Below are 22,247 nucleotides of genomic sequence, written 5' to 3'. Positions count from 1 at the left end.
CTTGGTATCTCATCAAGATATGGTCTCGTATATGCATCTACACATTGGTCGCATAATTTCCCCCAGCAGTAGGATCAACCCTAATATCCGGCACAGGCATTCCTTGTGGTGGTGGCGGCGGAGGCATAGGACCAGCTTGTTGCGCCGGATAATATCCAGGTTGACCGGTGACTGGGACTGGGACTGGGACTGGGACTGGCTGTTCATTTCTCATCTGTTGTTGTTGCGCAAGGTATGCTCTAGGATCTCCCTGGAGACCATGAGCTTGTTGATTTGGTTCGATGGCCAGAGGGGTTCTGTCTTCGTCGCTAGAGTATTCGTCGTCGGTACTCTCACGCTGACCGCCTCTCTCTTTGCGCCGTTGTCGCCGCTCGTCAAGTTCAACCTGCCACTGTCGCTCTCGAGCTTCTACTCGATCTGTTAGCCAAAGTACAAACATGGGTGAAGTGCGGGGGACATTACCTCTGATCTCCTTGGTCTTCTCTGCGAATTTGGTAATTTCTTCTCGCGTCACGACCCGTAGGACAATCACATAGTCATCTCTCTCCTCAAACCTCTCATGCAACTTCTCCAGCGCTTCAGGATTTACCAGAGCACGACTGATCTTCGTCCATCGTGCATTAGCAGGAATTCCATCCTTCGTAGCATCCTTGAGCGGCGCGACACCTTCGCGCTCAGGATGAGGATCTTCTGGGAATGGTACTGCTCGAGGAGGTTTAAGAATGCCCCTCGGTTTGACGTCCTCTTTCTTGTCCACAGGTTCAACTAGCTGGACCCGCCGTGGCCTATCATCTTCGTCCTCACCCGGCGATGTCATGCGCTGCTCCTGAGGGTATTGAGGCTCTCGACCTGCTGCGTCTCGAGCCGACGCCCTCTGCCGAGCCTCTACCTCAGCAGGATTCTCCGTTGTGTCTGATTCATGGTCACGTTCAGATCTGTCCTTGTGCCTGTGATGGCGATGCTTTCTTCTTTCGTGACGCTCCTCTCGGTCATCGGTAGATTCTTCCACTCTCACATCTTCTCTGCGTCGCTCTTGCGGCACTCGGTCTCCATTAGAGACTTTCAAGTCACGCTCGACACGATCTGCGAGCTCGTCTGGGCTTGTTTCTTCGCCATTCCGATGCCGGCGACTTTTGCGGTGTTTTCGCTCTTTGCGATCGTCACTGTCGGATCCATCGTGCGGACTACGAGCTTTCTTAGAGGCAAGTCCCACAACGCCAGCTCCTGCAGCAACTGCAGCGGCTGTTGACAAGTGTTTGCGCAGCCCTGATTGTTCGGGGCTTGAATCACGACTTCTCTGCGGACGGCGATCGTCGGATGCCCTACCGCTCTTATCATGCTCCCTTGTCCTCTCGCGGTCTCGGTCTCGATCCCGATCCCTATCTCTGTCCCGATCCCGTCTGTCGAGGTCACGGGAAGGTTCAGGCTGTACCTCCCTCTCTCGATCTTCGCGCGGTCTACGCTTGTGGCGTTCTGCTCGTTCGTCGTCATCGTCAACCCGGTCATGTCTCGATCGTGGCGGTACACGAGACTCACGGTCGTCTCTGGCCGAGGTGTATCCGTCGTCGCGATAATGATGCACGACTGGAGCGCGATGCGAACCACGGCGTCGAGGTATGCCGTCCCCACGTTCTTCCACGTCGTTAATTCGCGTACCTGAGTGCCGAACGCTGTCGGCCCTGTCGATCCTGTCCAAAGCACGGGATGATGCTGGAGGAGGGCCAAGGTCTCGTCTTACCGACTGCCTATATTCTGGTCCACCAATTACACTTATGGGACGTTCTCGCCGGCCAAAACTCTCTCGTCGCTGAGGAAGTCGTGAAGACTCTTGTAAGAATTGCTCCTTGGGCGTTGTGTACGAGAATCCATCATCTTGTAGTGGCACATCCCTGGCCACATGTGGATAAGCATTGTAACCCCCTCTTCGGTGATATTCAGGTTGGCGATCGACCCTGGGGTAGCTAAGCCGTTCCTGGTCGGCTCGGGTTGCACTGGAGTGTCGGTGATGATGGCGACTCTGTGAGGCTGCTGGCATGAGATAACGGTCTTCCCTGGGAGGTAGAACAGCGCTTCTGGGTCCGTCGTCGCGCGATGATGTGCTGATCACCGGTCGCACGCGAGGAGGTGAAGCGGGTCGGGCGACATATGTACTCATCGGTCGGCGGGACTCTGAGGAAATCGACGAGTTTCCCCTGGGACGAACGGTATACTCGGTACGCAAGACCGGACCTCCACCAGGGTGAGCATCGTCAAGGAAAGTCTTCCTAGGTGCTCCCGTGGCATAGACGCTTGCTGGGCGCGCACTCGGGTATGAGTCTAGGACTGTCCGAGGCTGGGCAGCAAAGCGAGTATCGAAGGAAGAGGAGTAGATATTGGCGCCCGTCGATGCCCGAGGATTGGCATAGCGCTGCGGGGAGGAGGGACGATAGCGATTCTCGGTCATGGTGGTGTATGTAAGAATTTCCAGGCTCTTTCTTGGGGGCGTAATCTTCAATGCATGGAGAGGGTATCGTTGACTCCAGAAATCAAAGGTAGATTATCAATCACTCATTCATAAGGTCGTCGTCTCGGGGCTAGGCAGGCATAGTCAGTAAAGTCTGGCTTGGAACAGGAAATCATGGATGCTCATGTGAGACAAGAAAAGGCAACGCAAGTATCGTACCTTCTGGAAAGGGATGCCTAAAGTGCGTGCAGACAGAGAAGATGCCGCAAAAACGCTGACTGGAGTGGAAAACAGATGACTAAAACCCTCAGATGCCACAGGAACAAAAGACACGGACCAAGTCTGTACACAATGTCGGGTCGTCGTGGCAGTTGAAATATGGGTTTTAGTTCAGGTATGAATTCGATCTCGTCAACGAATCTGAGTCGATGTCGATGAACCATGCATTATTCTTGAGTTTAGAGCCAATGCGACGTCATCCGAGATACCCCGCCAGAGGCCCCTAGGCAGTGAATTGGTATACAAAGTTTTGTTTTCCGGGTGGTGTCTTGGTGTTTACCTGCCGAACTTAAGCGGTTTCATTTGATTAGAACCTACGCCCGCGCTACATACCTGGTATTGCAGGTACTTTGTGTACCCAGGCAAACCATCACCGTACTTTCTGCTTTCTATTCTTTCCAATCCGATCTTACTCCTACATTTTCCACGATCCCAACACCGCGGCCGCAGTGGATCCTACTTTCTAAGAGCGCCCTCAATCCCACTGCACTGATGCTGATGCATCAGGCTGCCGCAGTATCATCCCACACGCAATACGAGGCACAACGGATCCAGAACACAGGACTATTGCCTTATCGTTCGCAATGGTGGCGACCTCGGTTGTCAGTAGTACTACATTTCTACCCAACTGCTTGAAGGTCATTGCTGTTTTGCAACGAAAAGTCGTCGATCGCACGAGAAATGCTGCCCAATTTAATTTCCACAATGTCTCCATTTTCGTCAATTCCGTGCAGAAAATGGGTCTGATAACACTGAACTGATGGTGACTCATGTGGACTGTCCTCATTACAAGCACAATCAAGTGCATGGATGCCTTTGCTTACATTTTGGCAGGGCGTCGAACCTGCAGGCAGGCTATCTTCACCGGTCGTATTGGGCGTCATCCGAACCATACAGGACTGACGCGGTAATCCTGCACGGCATCTGAGTCGGGACGAACTGCAGAGATCATGGGAGATTTTTGACTCCCGACTGCTGGGATATGACTACCAGATATTGTGTGTGTAAAGACATCCCTTTGGCAGGCTGTTAAGCTCATCAACAAGGGGCTGTGGGCGCGTAAGTACCACAACATTCTGCCACGAGAATTCCACCGAAAGCTACCTACCTTGGACCAGCATGCATGGCCAGAATGTCTGATACCACCTGATCAATTACCGCCTCTTCCGGTGCATCCTTAACGTGCCCGGGACTCTTCGAACGCCCCATGGCCCGCAGCATATTGGATGTTACACTAACAGGCGCATAACATCATTCCATGTCGGCAAAGAGAGTCAGGTGCGGGCGTGGCCTTCCTGGGGAACCATGTGCGTTATGTGTGGGGGTTTGGTTCACCATACAAAATTGCCGACACGACGCGCGCCGTTGATGAAGCGCTTCGAGTTGGAGAGGCAGTGTACAGCAACCTGTGATCTTCTCATTGACCGTCCGCAGCCTCGTTCGGATCCGAAAACACGTCTCCTTAGCCGTGTCACGCGAGTGTTTTGGTATCCCATCAAATGCGACAACACTCTCGGTACGCCTCATATGAAGGGTGGCTGTGTGGTACTTAGCTCCTATGAGACTGTACTTCTTCGAGGCATACCTGCTTCGAAAGCCCTGACAGCTATATGCTGAGGAGTCTCACGTGGCCATGTCGGGACAAGGCACTAATTCCAGCTCAGATCTCACATCCTTCCTGCAGGCCACGGATTTGTACAGCTACATCATTGAAGAGCGCAACGGCCTGCCCGAATGTCAAGTTTGCCTCTTATCACAGCCACTGCATGGCAGCATTGACACTGATCGTTCCGCACAGAAGACAGACCGCCATGTACATGAAGGTTGCCGTCACATGGTCGCGCCTGGGCTCGCCTCAGAAGTACCTTCAGCAAATCCTAATCAGGATCTGCTTATTATGACGGCAGAGGAGACAGTGAGAATGGGCCTTAGGTTCGGAAACAGTATCTATGTTGGCCCAGATCCTACAATTTTGACAACACGAGTAGGCATCTACGCAGAAAGGTAACGAGAATGTGATGCTGCCATTGACACTGTCTGCTTCAGGTTTGATATCTCGCCATTTGCTTGCAGTATACCGCGACGACAATGCTACCGTGCTTCACTATGTGTGAAGACAGAGGCTATGTCCATGACTTGGACCGAAGAGCTTCAGAAGCTGCATTATCGTGGGGTATAAGAGCTTGGTTCATGAGAATTCGAAGGTATGTCGCCTCCATCATCAGCTCACACCAATCTCTAGGAACTCCCAGCTCCCAGCACGACCTCTTGTTCGACAACGGACTACATTCCTTCAGCCCAGAGATCCAAAAGCTCGATCCCATATCCGGCACAACCTGCACCTGGTCAATCTAAACGTCTCGCAAAGTGCTAGTGAGCATCGATCATCCTTAACGGAGTTACCTGCAGCGTCTACATTCTCCAGACTTCGAGTCTAGAGATGACGGAAATGTGGCGATGTTGTCAGTGCAAGTCGGGGCCAAACCTGTCGGCAACGACGCCCGCTTGTGTGCAATGTCATCACCGGCGTTGCGACAACTGCAAACGCAATGGGAACATTCCGCCTCATAAGCCACGCAGAACATGCAGCCTAAATATTCACTGTATGGGCGAAGATCATTGTGATCAACCTATGGTTGTGCCCGACCACCAGGCTGCTTCTGAGGATAGGGACGCCGTCATCGGTTCGACGCCTCCAAATCGAGCCTTCAAGAAACACGTTGCGCGACTGAACGTGGGCCTATTCCCATAGTCCTGGTACGCAGGTCTGTGGCACAATTGGGATGTGGCTTCTGCATCTGCGTACCGCGTTCAGCCCTCCCGAGCATGTGGCCCCCAAAAACCGAGACGGGCTTAGCCAGGCTGGACATTCAGGAACTTCAGTACGGAAGCTCGATGTCAACACTCTCCCAGACAATTGACGTCCAAGACGTGGTAAGAGGCCAGCACAACTCCAACAGTCATTACCGCACAGATCACATCGACTGCCTTTCCACCACCCGACCCTTACCATTCATTCCTCCTAGCACAAGCAGCAGCACAATTATTTCCTTTCAGACGTTCACACAGCACCCACCAAGCAGCCACTGAACCCCAGCCAGTACCATCGGACCACAGCACCAGAACTATCTGTTCTCAGTCAGAGTATCAGCCGAGACCGGTGCTCGTGCAGCACTTTTACATCACGCTTCGCTTCTACAATGTCGTTGACAACAGTTTTTTGTTGACTGTAAGCGGAAGTCACGCTACCCTCGTTTACCATGTCCAAGTTTCAGCCTTTATTGAGCACTTCTATTACTGTCGTTACTATATAGCTTCTTTCGTACGCACTCTCGCTAAGTCAAATTGATGATCATCACTTTAAGCAACATTCCTATGTGGTGTCCTACCAATCTGTGCCTTCATTAGTGCAAGGGTGCAACTCCGATAAGTCGGAGATGGCACTTGACTTTTATTACAAATAAACCTTCCTTTTCGGTATGGATAAAAAGATAATGCATCGGCATTTCGTGCATTGTGAGGAATAATCCTGCTTCGATAGCGCCATCATGTAATACCTGTATGCTTCCAACCAGTGTGAGCCAACTCACTCGATCATGTCTCTGCCGGTGTTTGATGGGCTGTAAGATACTAAATTACACCCGGACGTTCCCCCTTAAAGCAAAATGGCTTAAGCCGTCCGTAACGTTTCGAAAGCATATAGGTATGTCGCATTTTGGTAGTCCTTCTTAGTGACAATCGACTTTATGGAGACAAGTTATAGAAAGTCGACCCTACTATCTACATACACATTTCACGTATCGAGTGAGTTGGCGAAAATAAAGGCGCCGTTCTCCGGACAAGGCTGCGCGAAAAGGGGGCCGGCCACTGCCGCGGTAGTTCATGACAAGTTCAGAGGCCAGGAGGTAGGGTTTTCGGTCAATGTTTATGCACGGAGGGACTTTCGGCCTTCTGAAAGACACTTCGGGCAGACAGTCGTCCCGTAGAGGACGTGGAATGGGAAGATATTGACCCTTGGCCGAAGTCCGATGCTCGGAGTTGACACAGCTGATTGGTCATCTGGGGAATCTGGGAGCTGTATGGCTTTGTTTGAACCGTGGTGCTATATACGGTATGTTGAGCATCGCGATATGTATCAAGATACATGTGTCGATATAAAAGCTCATGTCCCTGCTTGATGTCAATGACCATGCTAGTGCAACAAATCCGCCGGAGAGATCTCAAGAACTTGCTCGTTTTCCGCCATGACAAAAGTCATTGCTGTTGTAGGGGCGACTGGATCGCAGGTATGCCGTTGGAAGTCGAGTCTAATTGCGTCTAGAGCTGACTGTGACTGTGCAGGGCGGCTCCGTAGCCAGGACGTTTCTGAAGATCCCTGGCTGGGAAGTCCGCGGCATCACACGGAACCGCAATTCAGCAGCTGCTCGTGAGCTCGCTGAGCTTGGTGTCAAGATCGTCGAAGCAGATCTTGACGACGTTGCGTCTGTGGAGTCTGCGTTTTCCGGAGCAAGTGCCATCTTCGGCGTAACTGATTTCTGGCAATTCGTCCAGTCTCCGAAGACCCATGAATTAGCGAAGTCCGAGAACATCACCTGGAACGAGGCTTGCTTTCGTCTCGAGTTGCAGCAGGGTATCAACATCATCGATGCGGCGGTCAAGGTCGCGAAAGACTGCGTACTGGAAAGGCTCGTCTTAAGCACGCTCAGCGACGCCAAGAGAGCCTCCAAGGGCAAGTATACTTGGGTCTACCACTATGATGGCAAGGCCCAGTTTGTGCAGTACCTCGAGATGAAGGCACAATCCGAGCCCGAGTACCGACAATTGTTGGAGACGACGAGTTACGTCCAGATGGGGTTTTACCTGGATAACTGGAAGATGACTCCCCTCTTCGCGCCACAGAAGGTATGGTCTGATTCAGTTTTGTTGTCGATGAGGAGCCGAGCTGATGTGCCACAGCAAGCGAATGGGTCCTATGTGTGGTATATGGTCCATGGGAAGAGTCCTATTGAGCACGAGCATCCACTTCCGGTGGTGCACCCACCAACCGATACAGGCCCATTTGTGGAAGCTCTCGTGTTGAAGGCGCCCCCAGGGACCACGGTGCTCGGAACCTCCAAGTTGTTCAAGTTTTCAGAGTTCGTAAAACTGTGGGGTGGTATTCTCAAGGTGGAAGCTGGCATCCAGGAATTGTCGATCGAAGATCTAGACGCGAAATTCCCGGGCGGATTTGGTCGTGAGGTGGGCGAGTCGGCCGCATACGTGCGTGAGTACGGCTGGGATGGCGGAGAGGGTGCTATTCTACCAGAACAGGCTGGTGTGGACTTGGGTGCTCTGACTGATGCGGAGACGTATATCAGAGATACAGATTGGAGTTCTGTGGTGAATTGAGATAGGATAACATCGGTTTGGCGATTCCAGCTAAACAGGGTAGTGACCTTCAACCACAAGTACAAGGTCAGTAATAGCTTTGATGTTCTCTGGCCCTCCGTTGCGTTCAACACGCAGAGCCTGACCTGGTACCAACCTTGATGGCCACCAGTGTTGTGAAACCCTTGCAACACACTTACCTTGCCGCAGGCATGGCCTCCGTGACACGACCAGATCCATCAGGCAGCTCAAGATGCACATTATATGCCTCCCTGTCAACAAGAATCTTCTTGTCCGAGAGGTACCTGGATCCTGAGTGTCGTTGTTGCATGTGACTCTCAATAAATTGATGATCACGTGAGTGGTCTCGCTGGCCGCCCGCAGTTTGCGGTTCTATCAATCACAGCCAAGTTGTCAACTGCGTTGCTCTTTCTGACTTCGACTCCAACACCTGTCTGGAAGCATTCGCATGTCACTGGAAGGCGATAATTTGTTGTCGCATCTACACTCAAAAGTACGGAGTACGGTGAGTCAACCCAAGCATCCCTTTCAGCCAGCCGCCGTCGTCAGTCGTCACTCGATCCGCGCCACATACCCACTAGCGAGTGACTATCGGCTGCTAAGCTAGTACCTGAAGATCTTTCCTCAGAAGCGCAAAGATGCCCTCAAGCCAAGAGAGGCGCCCCCAAACTCCCCTTTGCTCGTGGCAGGCTCGTGGTGAAAACGACGATCAAGCACGTTGTCGACCACGAGCCAGACTAGGCGCCGCGGACCTTGCCCACCACGTTGTTGTCAATCCACCCGCTCTCAAGCACAAATTAGTGCCTTTTCTAGCCATGTGGGTTTACATGATCATTATGTCAAGAGCAAGAGATGGAGTGATAGAGACATCCGAGCATGCATCTCGCGAGACTGCTAGGCGGCCCTAAAGACTGCCGAAAAACGCCGAGGACAGGGCAAGCTCCGCGACATCATCTGCAAGTATCCTTTTCGTGCACGACATCATCTGGCGACCAAGCAAACTGTATGCACATTTCCGAAACGTCGCCACAACGAGCCAGCATCCTTGGACCCAATTGTCTGGATCTCTACCATCTACGTTGCAGCAATCATTCTCTACGGCCTCTCTATGGTTGCACTGTATGCAGGTGTCGGCGATCAAAAAGTCATGGAGCAATTCAGTCATCTCGTTGTGGTCAGTCTCCGCTGTGTGGTCGTCTTACCTACCTGCCATTCTCGACTTCAAACGCATGTCGATCCGGAACTCGCATGGTAGCAGTGTCACGACTCGCAATACGAGTACAAGGCCGGTAGGACCGGCGACGTACACAGTACATGCTCAACAGGTCCCAGGTGGAAGTCCTCAGTGATCGCTGCTGGGGGCATGCTTAGGGGGAAAATAGGCTCTCAGCAAGGCACTAACTCTGCAGGGAAGTTGATCTGCGTCTGTCCGCCATGGCATCTTTGACAGCTGGTAGCCGACATAAAGCCCACCAATAACAACCCAGGCTGCTTGTTCGACACGAAAGAAACCTGGTCAGACGACATCGAACACACGTCACCCAGCGGGCAGTTGCTGTCCATTGTGTCCATATTCCGACGCCCCAGACGACTGGTCCTCACGGTCAGAGATGCACCGCGACAACTGAGGGTCGTGCTAAAGTTCTGAAACTACCGCGAAGAAATCAAGGTCTTCGTTCTCGATTGTCGCCGGAAGTGACAACATCGAATGATGCAATGCCATCGTCTCACAGACCCATTGTGCGACTGCTGCAGTCCTTCACTGTGCGGTATCAACGCGGTCATGCGTCTTGACGGTATTCAGCTCGCCTCATAATCATAGTCGCACTCAGAGTCCAACAGAGGTACGCACGACATCATTCTTCCAGTTCCCGGTTTTCCTTTGCCGACACGACGGAGGGGGCACGCCCTAGGAATACGATAGTATGCTACTGCTTGGTCCGCCTACAAATGACTTTCACCGCAGCTTTGCTTGCGCTTCATGCTTCCAGGCTGAGAAATCCGTTGCACGGCAGGAGCAAACATCCACCGAAACAGTTCAAAGTCTATTCTGGACTAGACTTTACAACCTCTTGCATAATAGTTGTCGGTTGAGTTTGTGCTGGCAGCCGTTGTACTATCCACCAGACTACGAGTAGAAGGCGAAGGCTCGACTTACTATCCATGACGAGCACTCGATTGTCGCCTTTATCTTCCCGTTAGCCTAAGCTCCATGGCAGAGACGGGAAGCGAAGTCTAAAAATCACGCGCATTTTCCGTCGTGGTCAGGGCCGTGATCCGCCCTGCCCTGACAATCTGGTGATCATGACTGACTGACTCAGCAACCATTTTCCTCGATATGGCACCAGGTCTTCCTACACAAAGGAAATAATGAGCAACTCGGGTCGGTCTCGGCTCTGGTATTACAGACTTGAGAATAGTGACCTGCTTAGTTTTCTCTGAGACCAACCTACCAGGTCAATCGTTCAAACCTTCGAAGTTATTGAGTTCCTCGCTATACGGAGCACACTAAACCTGAGACGCACCAACGTGAGAGCAATCAAACCGCTTTGCACCTGGCAGCCGAAAAGTCTACCTGCGACCCTGCAATATCCATCCGATGCACCATAGGGAGTTGGTGCCGCCTTGCACATCCGAACTTATGATCGCCATCTTGAATGCAAGAGCCTAACGCAGCCACCAAATGCACTTCAAACACCGACACTCGAGGTCACTCTGCCTCACGCGCAAGACTTACCCAGCCGAAATATGGCCTGCGCCACATGAATAGAGCTCATCGCAGCATGAGTTCGTGTAACCACTCCAGCCTGTAATGAAGTATCTCGAAGCTCACAACGGCCACCCTCATTATTAACCATTGATCACTTCGCTCTTTTTGGGGCCGATGGAGGACCAGGCCAGGCTGGATGCAGATCCCAAGGATGCGGATATCAGGGCCATCCCCATTTCTGGTATTATCAATAAGGCTGGACGAGGATGCGTAATCAGAATGGTCAAACACAAATGTCATGAACGACCTTGTTAGAAGTTAGAACATGCATGTTCTTGTCACATCCAATCTGATCAATTACTGAAGCATTTCCGGGCAGGCAGGGGAACGGACTAGGATTAGCAACAGTCTACAGGGAACAAGAACAGAGGCTGGAACTCGCAAAGCTAATTTGCGCTCCAGCAGGAGCCCCCAAAAGTGAACGCCCGGGCCCTTTCTCGGGAGGACACGTCTGCCGTTGGCGGACTGGGTTCTGGCTCGGCTCTTGCAATGAATGGTACTCTGATTTGTTGCCGACATTTCTACATATGGTAGCCAGGATTTGATGGAGATTTACTTCCAGCCCGCTCTTTTTGCTCACAGTCGGTGTGGCCTCGTTTGATGCAAATCCGCATCAATGCGCTGCAGGGACCAATGACAAGCCACTGTGCAGCTACGAGACGGTTGCAGGTTGCGTCAATGATGCATCACCATTATTATTATCTTGCAGTCGCCTACGTTGCCGGCGGCTGGGAATCAGAAGTCAAGCTGCTGTCAAAGCGCGGACAGAAAGAGGGGGTTCTGGCACTTGACCGAAAAAGGTCCAAGTGCTGATCGACCACGCCAACCGCCTTTCCTAGGACCAACGCCGGACCACACATGGCAGTTGATCACTGTCGCACTGCATGGCGGGCCTAATAAGACTGGCTTCAACTTTAGTGGTTGTGTGTGCGGCCTGCCATGAAAGCGGACACTTGATGGTTCTCACGGCCGAATAAGACGAAGGGATGAAGGACCAAGAAATACACAGGGATCTGGGGTTTTCAGGAAGCCGGCCGGCGCGGATTGCCCGCGACGTCCTCCTAAAACATGGCAGAACCGTGACATACGTATACGGTTACGCATCGGTTTCGAGACTAAAACCTCGGACCTCAGAGCAAACCCATTTCTCTGCCGAATTCCCAGTGGTTTGGACTCGTGGACGTTCTGGCTGCATGCAACGAAGAAAAAAGAAGACATCGGTCGCAACCAAACTTTTGCGCCGGTTGTGAAGATGGCATTGCTCCTACAGTGAGTGACCCAGAGTGGCAATGCACCACCCTGGTGGTGGTGGAGGTGTCGAAATGGATCTCCAGAGATGATGCGTGATTGACGGAGTGACAGGCGCAGAAGTGCAAAACCCTCTTCAGCATGCGAGACTTGCGCGTTGCGTGCACGGGCAGCACATCAAACTCCAGAGGGCTAGCTCCAAGCCCCAAAAAAGCAAAAGCCCATAGAGTATCGCTGGCCCATGTCTGATGATCGCCGGCGCCGTTGGCTGGTCTTGTTAGCCGCGTTTCGGGTTGGAGCCAGTCTGAAATTGCAGGGATTCCCACGAGCCACGGACGCTTTGACTTGCCTCCACCAAGCAATACGAGAAATGTACTCAGTAATCCTGAGAGTTTCGAGTTGCTGCGCGTCAGTCTGCTGTCTGTTGCTGATCGCATATCCGTACCGGCATGAAACCACTTGCTGGCGTTGACCAGTAAACATTGACTTACTGTGAATACACGGGTGTTGCTATGATAGTGATATAGTATGAGAAACGTTCGATATGCTGTGGCGCATGAGAAGAGGAGAGGATGGGTAGAGCAAAAGGACCAGACGGTAGCAATAAGTTATGGCAGCGCCACAGAAACGCACATAGAGAAAAGACTTAGTCAGACATTGCAAAGTCTTTTCCTTTTTCCGCTTTTTCCTTCTGGTCATTCTGTGGGCGACATTTTCTTCTAATAGAATGTGTGATGTGTGTGTATTCTTTCTGGTGCGAATGATCTATTTTCAGCCGTTTCTCTCGGACGAGTTGTAATCGCTAAGTGGAAAAGGAAGCGCAATTCGCGATCGCTGTACTGTTTCTAATCGTCGGCTGGATCGATATCCAGCTCCTGTTCCATGGTTTACACACTGTCTGAGACTCTTGAGTTCATCATTCATCTCGCTATTGTGCGTGTTTACCTGCCTCATCTCATGACATTAAGTTATCCTACTCGCTTACCCCCGGTCTCTTTCCCATTCTACACAGCTCCATTCTTTCATCCCTACTACTTTCCCTCATACCATGACATCTTCTCCACCTCCATACATCTGAGACTATTGCTTCAACCTTGTTCACGCGACCCAAATGGCGCTCGCCTTTTCCCAATCATCTTGTACTAATGGTATACCTTGTCCAGCAGGCCGCATAAACAACTGGCTAATCCCATCCCCAGTCTAAACACACCTAGACCCTCACCCTCTTTTCCTTCGACAAGCTGTTGTACCTCGCAGCCGACGAACCTTGGTTCTTGCCTCGTCCCCAGCCGGACACCCTTCCCTCGAATCGAATCTTAGGGCTCCTCCTCCATTCAATCCCCTTCCAACTTCCCTGCTACAAGTACAATCTAGCCTTCCTCCATAACCCTGCCTTCCGGCCACTCACACGCAAGCCACGCCATGGCACCCAATCGCAGCAAAAAACATACCGTCGCTTCGGAGAAATCATTCTTCGGCCCTGGCATTGCGGATGGGATTGATGCACAATCGCACGCGTATCCTCCTCCTCCACTACAGCATATGCATGTTCAACACCACACAGCAGCAAACGGCTACAATCAAAACAACAATATCCAGCTACAATCAAATCTCCCTCGCTCCGGCCCAGGTCCAGTATTGGCGCCTAGTCCTGCTGGATTCGGGCCTTCTGGTCCTGGACCGGGTCCTGGGAACGCTGATGTACAACAACAAGTAAGTCACACACATTGCGCTTTCCTTTCAATATTCACCGTCCATCTGGAAGCACAAAGCTCCCCTGGTCCGCCCGTTGAAGCTTTTTTGGATCGACCGAGCTCCACGGTTCAAAATGCCCAGCATGCAGTGGCGCTGTCTCCTCCCTGGCTACCACCCTGGCCCTGGTTCGGGGTGCCTTAGTCTCGCTCCTTGGTCACCATCCATTTATCCTGTCATGGCTGCCGTCTTATCCCTGTCCGGAGTCCTGAACCCGCCTTGCCTCCTCTGGCTCCTCCCTCCTTGAGTAGAACGACTTCTGAAAGCTTTTGACGCTTGGGCCCAGTGCGCCATCCCATCACCCACCCGATCAACGCCTGGCATGGTCCTGGTTCCACTGCCACTGGCCTTTAGGACGATCCACCAAAAAGGTTCCAAACCGCCCGGGTCCCAGTCACTCTCAAGCTCCCGCAATCGCTGATCCACTTGGTCGCTAAACTGCCAGGCTTTTTGCGTTTTCGACGGTCGGAATACCACACCCATGTCAAGCCATCATTGCGTCCGTCACCTTAATTACACTTGTTACCTGCTATACGTCTCTACCGTCGGCTCTTCTGGTATGATTATCCCAACCCTCTTTTGTCGCTCGCCAAAACTTGTTACAAAACTTGTTCTTGAGTTTCATAACCTCTGGCACTCCTGCACCGCCACGTCTGACGATTCCGTCTACATTTGCCCTTTTCGAATGTTCCAAACAACATCCAATACTTCCTCATACATAGGAACTTCATATCGTTTCCTTTACCCCAGTCCTTCCAATCCCACCATCACCTCGCCCTGGACATAACCCTAGCCATCTTGCGGCTACATCTGATCAGTACATGGTATGCTGGCCAACTTTGTCCCCCTGCCTCCTGCCCCATGCCCTGTGGCTGTCTCTTCCCGTCATCACATGCCCGCATTGACCCCCCTCCCATGCCTAAACTCACTCACCGTCTTGAAACTACCAATATCCACATTGGCAATTGTTCAGCATCTTTATTACACACTTAAGGGCCTTGCTCGTCCCTTATATCCTGGCTTCCCTGGTTCATGTCCTTGTCGCGCGACAACCCGACTCGAATCGACTCGGCTCGGCTCTGATTGCTTCCAACACCCTGGTCGAGTGACCCATTGACTAAGGCCCCGGTTACAGTTTCAGGAAGGGACGTTTGCAAACCCAGAAGGCTGGAGCATCAACGTACGAGCCCTATTACTCTTTCAAGCTTGCTTGCGAATCCCGGATCTTGACGTGCTGGGTCCATCAGCTTGCTCTGATCTATCCACCGTGACCTGGAACAACTAAGCGAAACTGGTCTTCCCGAGCATCAACACTTCCCCGGGAGTGCATTAACTACGGTCTCCCCTGCCACGACCAGAGTTGATCTGCTCCTGCTTGTCCACTTGCGTCTGGGTTCTTTACTTGACGCGCGCTTCACTTACAACCACACGTTGATTTTGATGTTGCGGGCTTGCGCTGACCGATGGATGTCCAATGCAGCATCGAACTACACAACCGTATCAGAACGTCGCCTCGCTGCCTCATCTTCAACAACCGCGATCTTTGAACAGAAGTCAAACACCTCAGCAACCGCCATACTCCTCGCCAAACCTCTACACGCCACAGTCAAACCTTCAGTCGCCATTCCTCAACGGCCAGCAGCAATTTCAGGGACAGCAAGGATCAGGTGACGCGCCCGGTTACTATCCGCCGAGCCAGAGCCCTAGAAGTCAAAGTAGTGCTGCAGGACCTTACTACTCAACTGGTGAGCTATTGCCCTTGGGTAATGCGCTCGTTCGCGCAGACATTGACAAGTCAACAGAAAAGCCCGATTCTATGGCAGCGGCAGCGACCATGCAGCGGCCGTATCCCCCAATATATACGCCGCAATCGAATTCACCGGCGTCGGTAGCCTCGCCTCAGTCTCACGATCATGGCAGGCCCATGTACGGGCAACCGGGTCCTCAGCTGGGCCAGCCTCTATATGGCTACCCGCAATATCAATCCCTGAGTCAAGTACACCAACCTCCATACGGAGGCCACCATGCGCAAGCTCAACAGCACCAAATGAGCTCTCAGCCGATGCTGTATCAGACTACGTCATCCCAGATCACCCAGGGACAGGTTGCTCCTCACCATTCCGCAATTGCGAGCAGTCCCAGGCTCAAAACTGAGTCGGCTCAATCATACCAGCAGACTCCCCAGGCGCGAGCAGGAATCCTCCCGCAACAGCAGCCGCCGCAACATACTCCTACCACACCTCAGACTCCCGTTCTCCCACAATCTCAGCAACAACAGCAGCAGCAACAGACGCCATCAAACATGCCCCCCAACTCAAATGCTGCCCCCGGTCCGATTCCTGCCACAACTCCATTAGTCGTTCGACAGGATAACAATGGCGTCCAATGGATCTCATTCGAATATTCCCGCGATCGGGTCAAAATGGAGTACACAATACGGTGCGACGTCGAGTCGGTGGATGCAAATGCCTTGTCGCAGGAATTCAAGTCGGAAAACTGCGTGTATCCACGGGCGTGTGTGCCAAAAGAACAGTACAAGGGCAATCGACTTGCCTACGAGACTGACTGCAATCAAGTTGGCTGGGCTTTGGCAGAGTTGAATCCGTGTCTTCGAGGGAAGCGTGGTTTGATCCAGAGAGCTGTCGATAGTTGGAGAAACAGCAATCAAGATCCGCGATTGAGGAGCCGTCGTGTCAGGCGTCAAGCTAAAATGACCAACAGATCGAAAATGACACCTACGGCTGCAAGCCAGCCGCCTGGACCACCTGGACCTGTACAAACGGGTGTGCCGACAGGGCTTCCTGGTCCAAACTCTATGCCAGCTCCGAGCACTAGACCCCCCGGAGGACTGCCTAGTGCCCCGAACCAAATACTGCATCACCACCCGGATGTGTCCCCTGCGGCACACAGCAATGTTGGAGGTATGTCTCACTCAGATACTGGTTTCTTGGAACAAGCACAGCTCAAGGCCTGTTCATTGACAATCTTGTTGCCGCTCTCATACAAAGACCCTGGCTAATCATGCTGCAGCTTCACCTTACAACACCACTCCCCAAGGATATCGTCAGGACTCTGCCAGTCAACATATGCCTAGCCCCAACGACATCCGTCAGAGCCACGTTTTCCCGGGCTACGCAAACTATCCGCAGGCAGCTACTTCGATGGCACCATCGATGGCACCACCTATGCAAGGAGGACTGCATCACCTTGGACGCCCGGGCGGGACAGCTGCAATGGCTACCAAAGAACTGGATGGTAAGAATGAGGAAGACAACGCATTGTTCGGCGACTTACCGGAAAGCAAAAGACGCAAATTTATCCTCGTGGAGGACACTCAAAAGAATGCCCGAGTACGGGTCAAGGTTACTCTAGACCAAATCGAAATGAGCGAGATCCCCGATTCCTACCGCAAACAGAATTCTGTCTTCCCACGCGCATATTTTCCGATTCAGATGCAGACCGCGCCCGAGGCGAGCCGAGGTGACCGCTTTGTTGAGGAAGGAGAAGAGGTGGACGGAGGGCCGCCTACACTCGGGAAGACCGCGGTCTCGGTGCAAACCACTGACGGCGAGGCGGAAGTTGATGTTCCTCAAATTTCAAGAAGCAAGCGTGGCCGGGAGCAGAAGCTGAACGAGTTGGGACATCGCATGGCATGGGGTCAAGGTCGCGTGTTTTCAGGGCGACCTATCTTTCTCGCTCGTGCCTGTGAGTAGCCAACCTCTTCTGTGTAATGGCCGTGGATGCTAAATTACCGTTCAGTGGACGCCTATCGCAGCAAACAACGAAATGCCCTGCTTGCAGCAGGCTCGGATGCATCGAGCATTCCAGCCCACCTCGAAAGCCGACCAGGAAAGCGAAAGTGGCTTGAGAGGACAAAGGCTGTCACTCAACCCATGACGCCTCCAACCACTGCTTCCGAATGAACGAGTATGCGTCATGCCAATGCACACAAATTTGTCGCCTCTTCGAATTCATCCTTTTCTACGATACCCCTATGAGTACATTTCAAGTCTCGCGATTGTACACTTACCCAGGATTGGTCTTTGGTCTCATGGAGGCTGTATGATCATTGCCTATGAACGACGAATAAAAGTTGGATTCTGTTCGCGATACCCAAGCTCGAGTTTACTGGATTTTTTTTCTCATTGTGTTTTCTGTTCTGCGCGTTGCAAACATGGATCAGCACACGGATATCGGTGGTTCTTTTTGTTTCCAGCAATTGGGAATGATTACGTGGCTGCGAAATGGTTGGAGGGAAGGTGGGGGCACCTGATAGCAGTGTTGGGTGAACAAGGTGCTGTCTGCTGTCAGTTTGGGCCTCAGAGTCAACGCGCATACTTCTTCAGCAATTCCTGAGTCGGCCAATGAAAGGCGTACCGACCACAGCTACAGGGGCCTTGAATAGCCATCGATCTCGAACAAGCACAATCTGTATGAGCGCTCCCCACGACAAGAAGGCACCAGATTTGGCAACACAGCTCACTGGATCCTGCGTCAGAAGTGGTGCAGAAATAGGCCACATGCTAATCATGCTTGGTTTGGCACTGGACTTTTTTGCCATGGAGGAATTTGGTTTTCTTTGTTCTTGATGATATGACGGCAACAATTTGGACAAAGGGGAAAGGTCAACCAGGAGGAACGGACAAGGATACACCTATTACGAAATGAACCTTCAACAACACCACTTATCTTTCCTTTGTTCTCAGCGAGGGTGCAATCATTCGAGGCTTAGGGATGGCCGCGATTATCGATACTTGTCAAAGTCCTGATCAGGCAAAGGAGATCGCAAGGATTTGTTATCTGACGGAAGCGGAGGAAAATATGGCTCGACGCAATGGGCATTTGCTCTGTTGCCCTGTGTCTTTGTTTGTTTGATCGGGTGCTTGGACTTGCGCTCCAATGACGGAAACTGATGATCACAATTGTCGACTTGGATTATACTTCTAGGTCCGGCGAGACCTTGGTGGACTTTTTCTTTGGTTATCTTTGATACCTTTGCGTAAAGCGATAGCGATGGCAATGTCGGTAGCGGAAGAATAACCGCGGTTCTTTGATGGTTATGGCAAATGGTATTAGGCATGGAAACGAGAAGGAGGTGGTTGGTGGAGGACGGGGACACGGATTCCATAGTGGTGACATAGACGCCTGCCTACATATTTAGGACTCGAAAGACTCATTGATGGGCGACGAGGAGCAAGGTGTTCCTGTGGTGACCGATGTGCCCAAGTGCTTGCTAAGCTTCGTGCGTGAGGGCAAGACAATATACTGCTAGTGTACTGTACACGTCCTTTGCTAAACACAGCAAGGGGGAGCTCCTTCGATCGGAAAGGAAATCAAGAGGCCTTGCAGTCGCTAATCATACAGTATCATGACCTCCCTTAGGAAATCTGTATCCTCAGCACCAATCGTCACCCATGGAATGCTCAAGCATGCTCAATATATGACCTGATGCTGCCATTCCCAAAAAAGCCCAAGTGGGTAAACTTGCTCCGGTGCTGCATGAACACGCTGATACGCATCCAGAAAAAAGAAGTGTCCTCCAGACCACCGATGATAATGCATCCATCTGTACAATGCCTCCAAGGTCATTTGTGACCATTATTAGTATCCGTCACGGCTGATAAGGCAGCTCGAAACCAAAGACTTGACCCCATCAAGACCCAACAGTCTTCCCATTGCAATCAGGTATCTGAAGACCAGTTTTCAAGTTCCTGCCCGGATCCATGAGACCCCATTTGTCTTCCCACTGCTCCGTGGCTGTATTATAGATGACTTTCCAGGGTTCATCAAAAGCCTCGAACCTGCAAAGTCTGTTAGTCTGGAGCGCCTCACGCTTGTACGCATCACTTACCAGAAGTACTCGGTCCCATTCTCCAAGGCCTGACAGACCCAGTTGTCCATAAAAGTGTTCATGCCAGTGACATTGGCCACGGAACCGCTCTGTCCCGTGGTGCATGCGCCAGTACTTCCACCACAATCTTCACCACCTCCACTTGGCCAACCAGTCTCACTGATGAGGTTTTTGACGGACGTGCCTTGAGTCAAGACGACATCATGAGTTTGCCAAAAGTCCCACGTCCAGCTGGCAGCCACGTCGGGCGTCACACCAGCGAAAAATGGGTGAATGTTGGACATCACGTAATCCACGGCGGTAACCAATTGAGCGTTCCAGTTGTCTCCCAAATCAGAGGTGGCAATGGGGAGATCGTAGCTCTTGCTGGAGAAATTTGATCTGACCTCGTTCAGGATATCAATCAGTTCCTGCTCCGATTGCGCCTTGTCCACACCTGCGCGATACAAAGCTTCATTGCCAACAATGACACCTTTGAAGATCGATAAATCAGTAGTGTTGGCCAAGATCTCGTACATTTGTTGTAGCTGTCGATCAGTGGTAGTTTGATTTGTGTCAATCCAGACTCCCATCCACACTTTCATGTCTGTCAGCTCTAGTCTGTCAATGGCATGGAGGACCATCTGGGTCTGATTGCAGTCGGTGCCATAGAGACGGACAGCGTTAGTCAACTGGGAAAGGACTGCCATGTCTCGTGTGACGTTGTTTTGAGATGGAGGATAAGTGAAACACAACGGATATTGAGTTCCCCATGGCGTGTAGTCTATTCCTGGAAAGACCTTGTGTAGGTTCTTGTTATTCATCAGTGCCTGGATCTCGGCCGAATTCTTGTCGAGATCTCCATTGGCGGCTGTGTCTCCAGCAGCGTTGTTGGTGTCTGAACTGCTGCTGGAAGTGGATTTCTTTGAGTTTTGACTCCCAAGTACGCCGCCAACAACGCCACCAACAATGGCTAGGACGGTGACGAGCACTATTGCCAGTCCAATCAACAGTCTCATCCTCTTCTTCCCCTGAGTCTGCCGTGCTAGCCATTCACTCTTTTCTGCTTTTGAACTGGAGCCGACAGCGTCGTATGTACCGTTCGGAGTGTACTTCCTAGACTTCCTGCCGAACAATCCTGCAAGCGCACCTCCAGTGGCAGCGGCGGCTGCAGTAGGCCCTAGGTTACCATGGCTTTTAGGTTGAGTCGTTTGTTGTTCTGCATTGTGTTGTTCATCATCTCCATCATCCAGAATGTTATGCGGGTTGATGCTAGCCTGATTCATGATATTTGCGGAATCCAACGACGTGTTGTAAGGTGTTCGGTAGGGGCCATCACGCTGGTCAGAGTAAGGCATCTCAAGGCTCAGGTTTGAGGCGTAATGGTCCATCGGAATATTGCTGCTGGACAGGGCGGATGACCTGGGACTTGGGCGACCAGTCGGCGTGCTACAACCAGGCGTGGCAGCTCCAGCAGCAAGAGCGAATGGTGAACCAAAGGAGTTTCTTTGCGGCAGTTGCGAGAGAGGCCGTCCTTTGCCGTATGGGCTTGAGTCCCGTGAATCGCTTTGGTACGGTGAATGAGACCTTAGGCCCGAGCGCATGGCTTCCACGCCGCTTTCACGTGGATTACGACCTGCCACACCCTGCCCTATTGAGTAGAGTTGCGCTCCTGGCACTTCAGGTACATGGTTGTCCATTCCTGGTGTGACATCCGAGTATGATTGGTAAGGTTGTGAGAACGCAGATCCTTCTCTTAAGAGGCGGTTCGGACTAGTTCTGTGAGGAGGGGGTGGAGGCGGGATATCTTCAAGATCACGAGGTATCTGTTGTCTTGAGCCGCTTCTTGTAGGAGTGAGGTCACTCAACAAACGAGTGTCTGGAGGAATAGGACGCCGTCTAGAGGAGGTCGGAGGAGAGGCAGGAGATGGGTGCTGTTGCGATGGAGGAGATGCGTAAGGCGGAGGAGGAGGTAGTATGTCGGTGTTGGAGACGTCGTATGGCGGTTGTTCTTGCTGTTGCAGCTGCATGGAGTGTTCGTCATGGCTTTCGAAGGAGAAAGTCCTTTCGTTGGACATCTTGTTCAGGCTGCAGGTGCCCGATGCAACCCGGTAGTCGGCTTTCTACCAGACCGTGACGGCGTACCTGTGGTCTTGTCCAACGACTGACTGTGCCACAGCAGTCACCCTGTGGTGGGGAGTGATGCGAAGGGGGTGGGCACCGGAAGCACACTCGAACGATCTGTGCAGGTGAGAGTGGGTTGTGTTCGCCCCAGCATCAGGCTCCAAAGCGCAGGATGGATTTTGTTAGAGAGACCAGCGTATTCTTAGCAGCAAAGGATGGCGCAGGGTCGGGCCAAATCAACACGAGCGGGAAGGGGGCAGTGAGAGTCGGGCTGGGTGAGACGGAAGGCTGCAATCAAAACAGCAGCAATGCGAGACAGATAACGAGTGAGATGGATGCTATACAAGAAGCCGCAGAAGGTGCAAGATGGCCGTCTGCGCATTAAAAGAACAGCTTCTTTAATTAACCCACCT

The 22,247-nt window shown here is 52.1% G+C and overlaps 4 protein-coding genes across 4 annotated transcripts; 2 read left to right on the top strand and 2 right to left on the bottom strand.

Moving 5' to 3' along the window:
- Positions 1-37: 37 nt before the first annotated feature.
- On the bottom strand, positions 38-2,443 carry EDD37DRAFT_651701 (uncharacterized protein; the record flags this gene model as incomplete). Its single annotated transcript, XM_062818376.1, has 2 exons — positions 38-408; positions 463-2,443. The coding sequence occupies 2 exons, from the start codon at positions 2,441-2,443 to the stop codon at positions 38-40; spliced, it is 2,352 nt and encodes a 783-aa protein (XP_062668313.1).
- Positions 2,444-6,837: 4,394 nt separating this feature from the next.
- Positions 6,838-8,125, top strand: EDD37DRAFT_473967 (putative hscarg dehydrogenase). Its single transcript, XM_062813136.1, has 3 exons — positions 6,838-7,008; positions 7,064-7,624; positions 7,679-8,125. Exons 1-3 carry the CDS (start codon positions 6,967-6,969, stop codon positions 8,108-8,110), a joined length of 1,035 nt encoding a protein of 344 aa, XP_062668312.1. The 5' UTR covers positions 6,838-6,966; the 3' UTR covers positions 8,111-8,125.
- Positions 8,126-15,463: 7,338 nt separating this feature from the next.
- Positions 15,464-17,875, top strand: EDD37DRAFT_473890 (uncharacterized protein). The gene is made up of 4 exons (XM_062813135.1): positions 15,464-15,625; positions 15,683-16,801; positions 16,911-17,585; positions 17,640-17,875. The coding sequence occupies exons 2-4, from the start codon at positions 15,697-15,699 to the stop codon at positions 17,801-17,803; spliced, it is 1,944 nt and encodes a 647-aa protein (XP_062668311.1). The 5' UTR covers positions 15,464-15,625; positions 15,683-15,696; the 3' UTR covers positions 17,804-17,875.
- A 1,395-nt stretch (positions 17,876-19,270) lies between these two features.
- EDD37DRAFT_473685 (cell wall glucanase) lies at positions 19,271-21,897 on the bottom strand. The gene is made up of 2 exons (XM_062813134.1): positions 19,732-21,897; positions 19,271-19,681 (listed from the first exon to the last, which is right to left on the bottom strand). Exons 1-2 carry the CDS (start codon positions 21,786-21,788, stop codon positions 19,534-19,536), a joined length of 2,205 nt encoding a protein of 734 aa, XP_062668310.1. The 5' UTR covers positions 21,789-21,897; the 3' UTR covers positions 19,271-19,533.
- Between the last annotated feature and the right edge of the window lie 350 nt (positions 21,898-22,247).

This window comes from Exophiala viscosa (genome assembly GCF_022695815.1).
Source record: "Exophiala viscosa unplaced genomic scaffold EDD37scaffold_8, whole genome shotgun sequence".
Classification (NCBI taxonomy): domain Eukaryota; kingdom Fungi; phylum Ascomycota; class Eurotiomycetes; order Chaetothyriales; family Herpotrichiellaceae; genus Exophiala; species Exophiala viscosa.
This window is presented reverse-complemented; position numbering and strand designations above follow the sequence as displayed.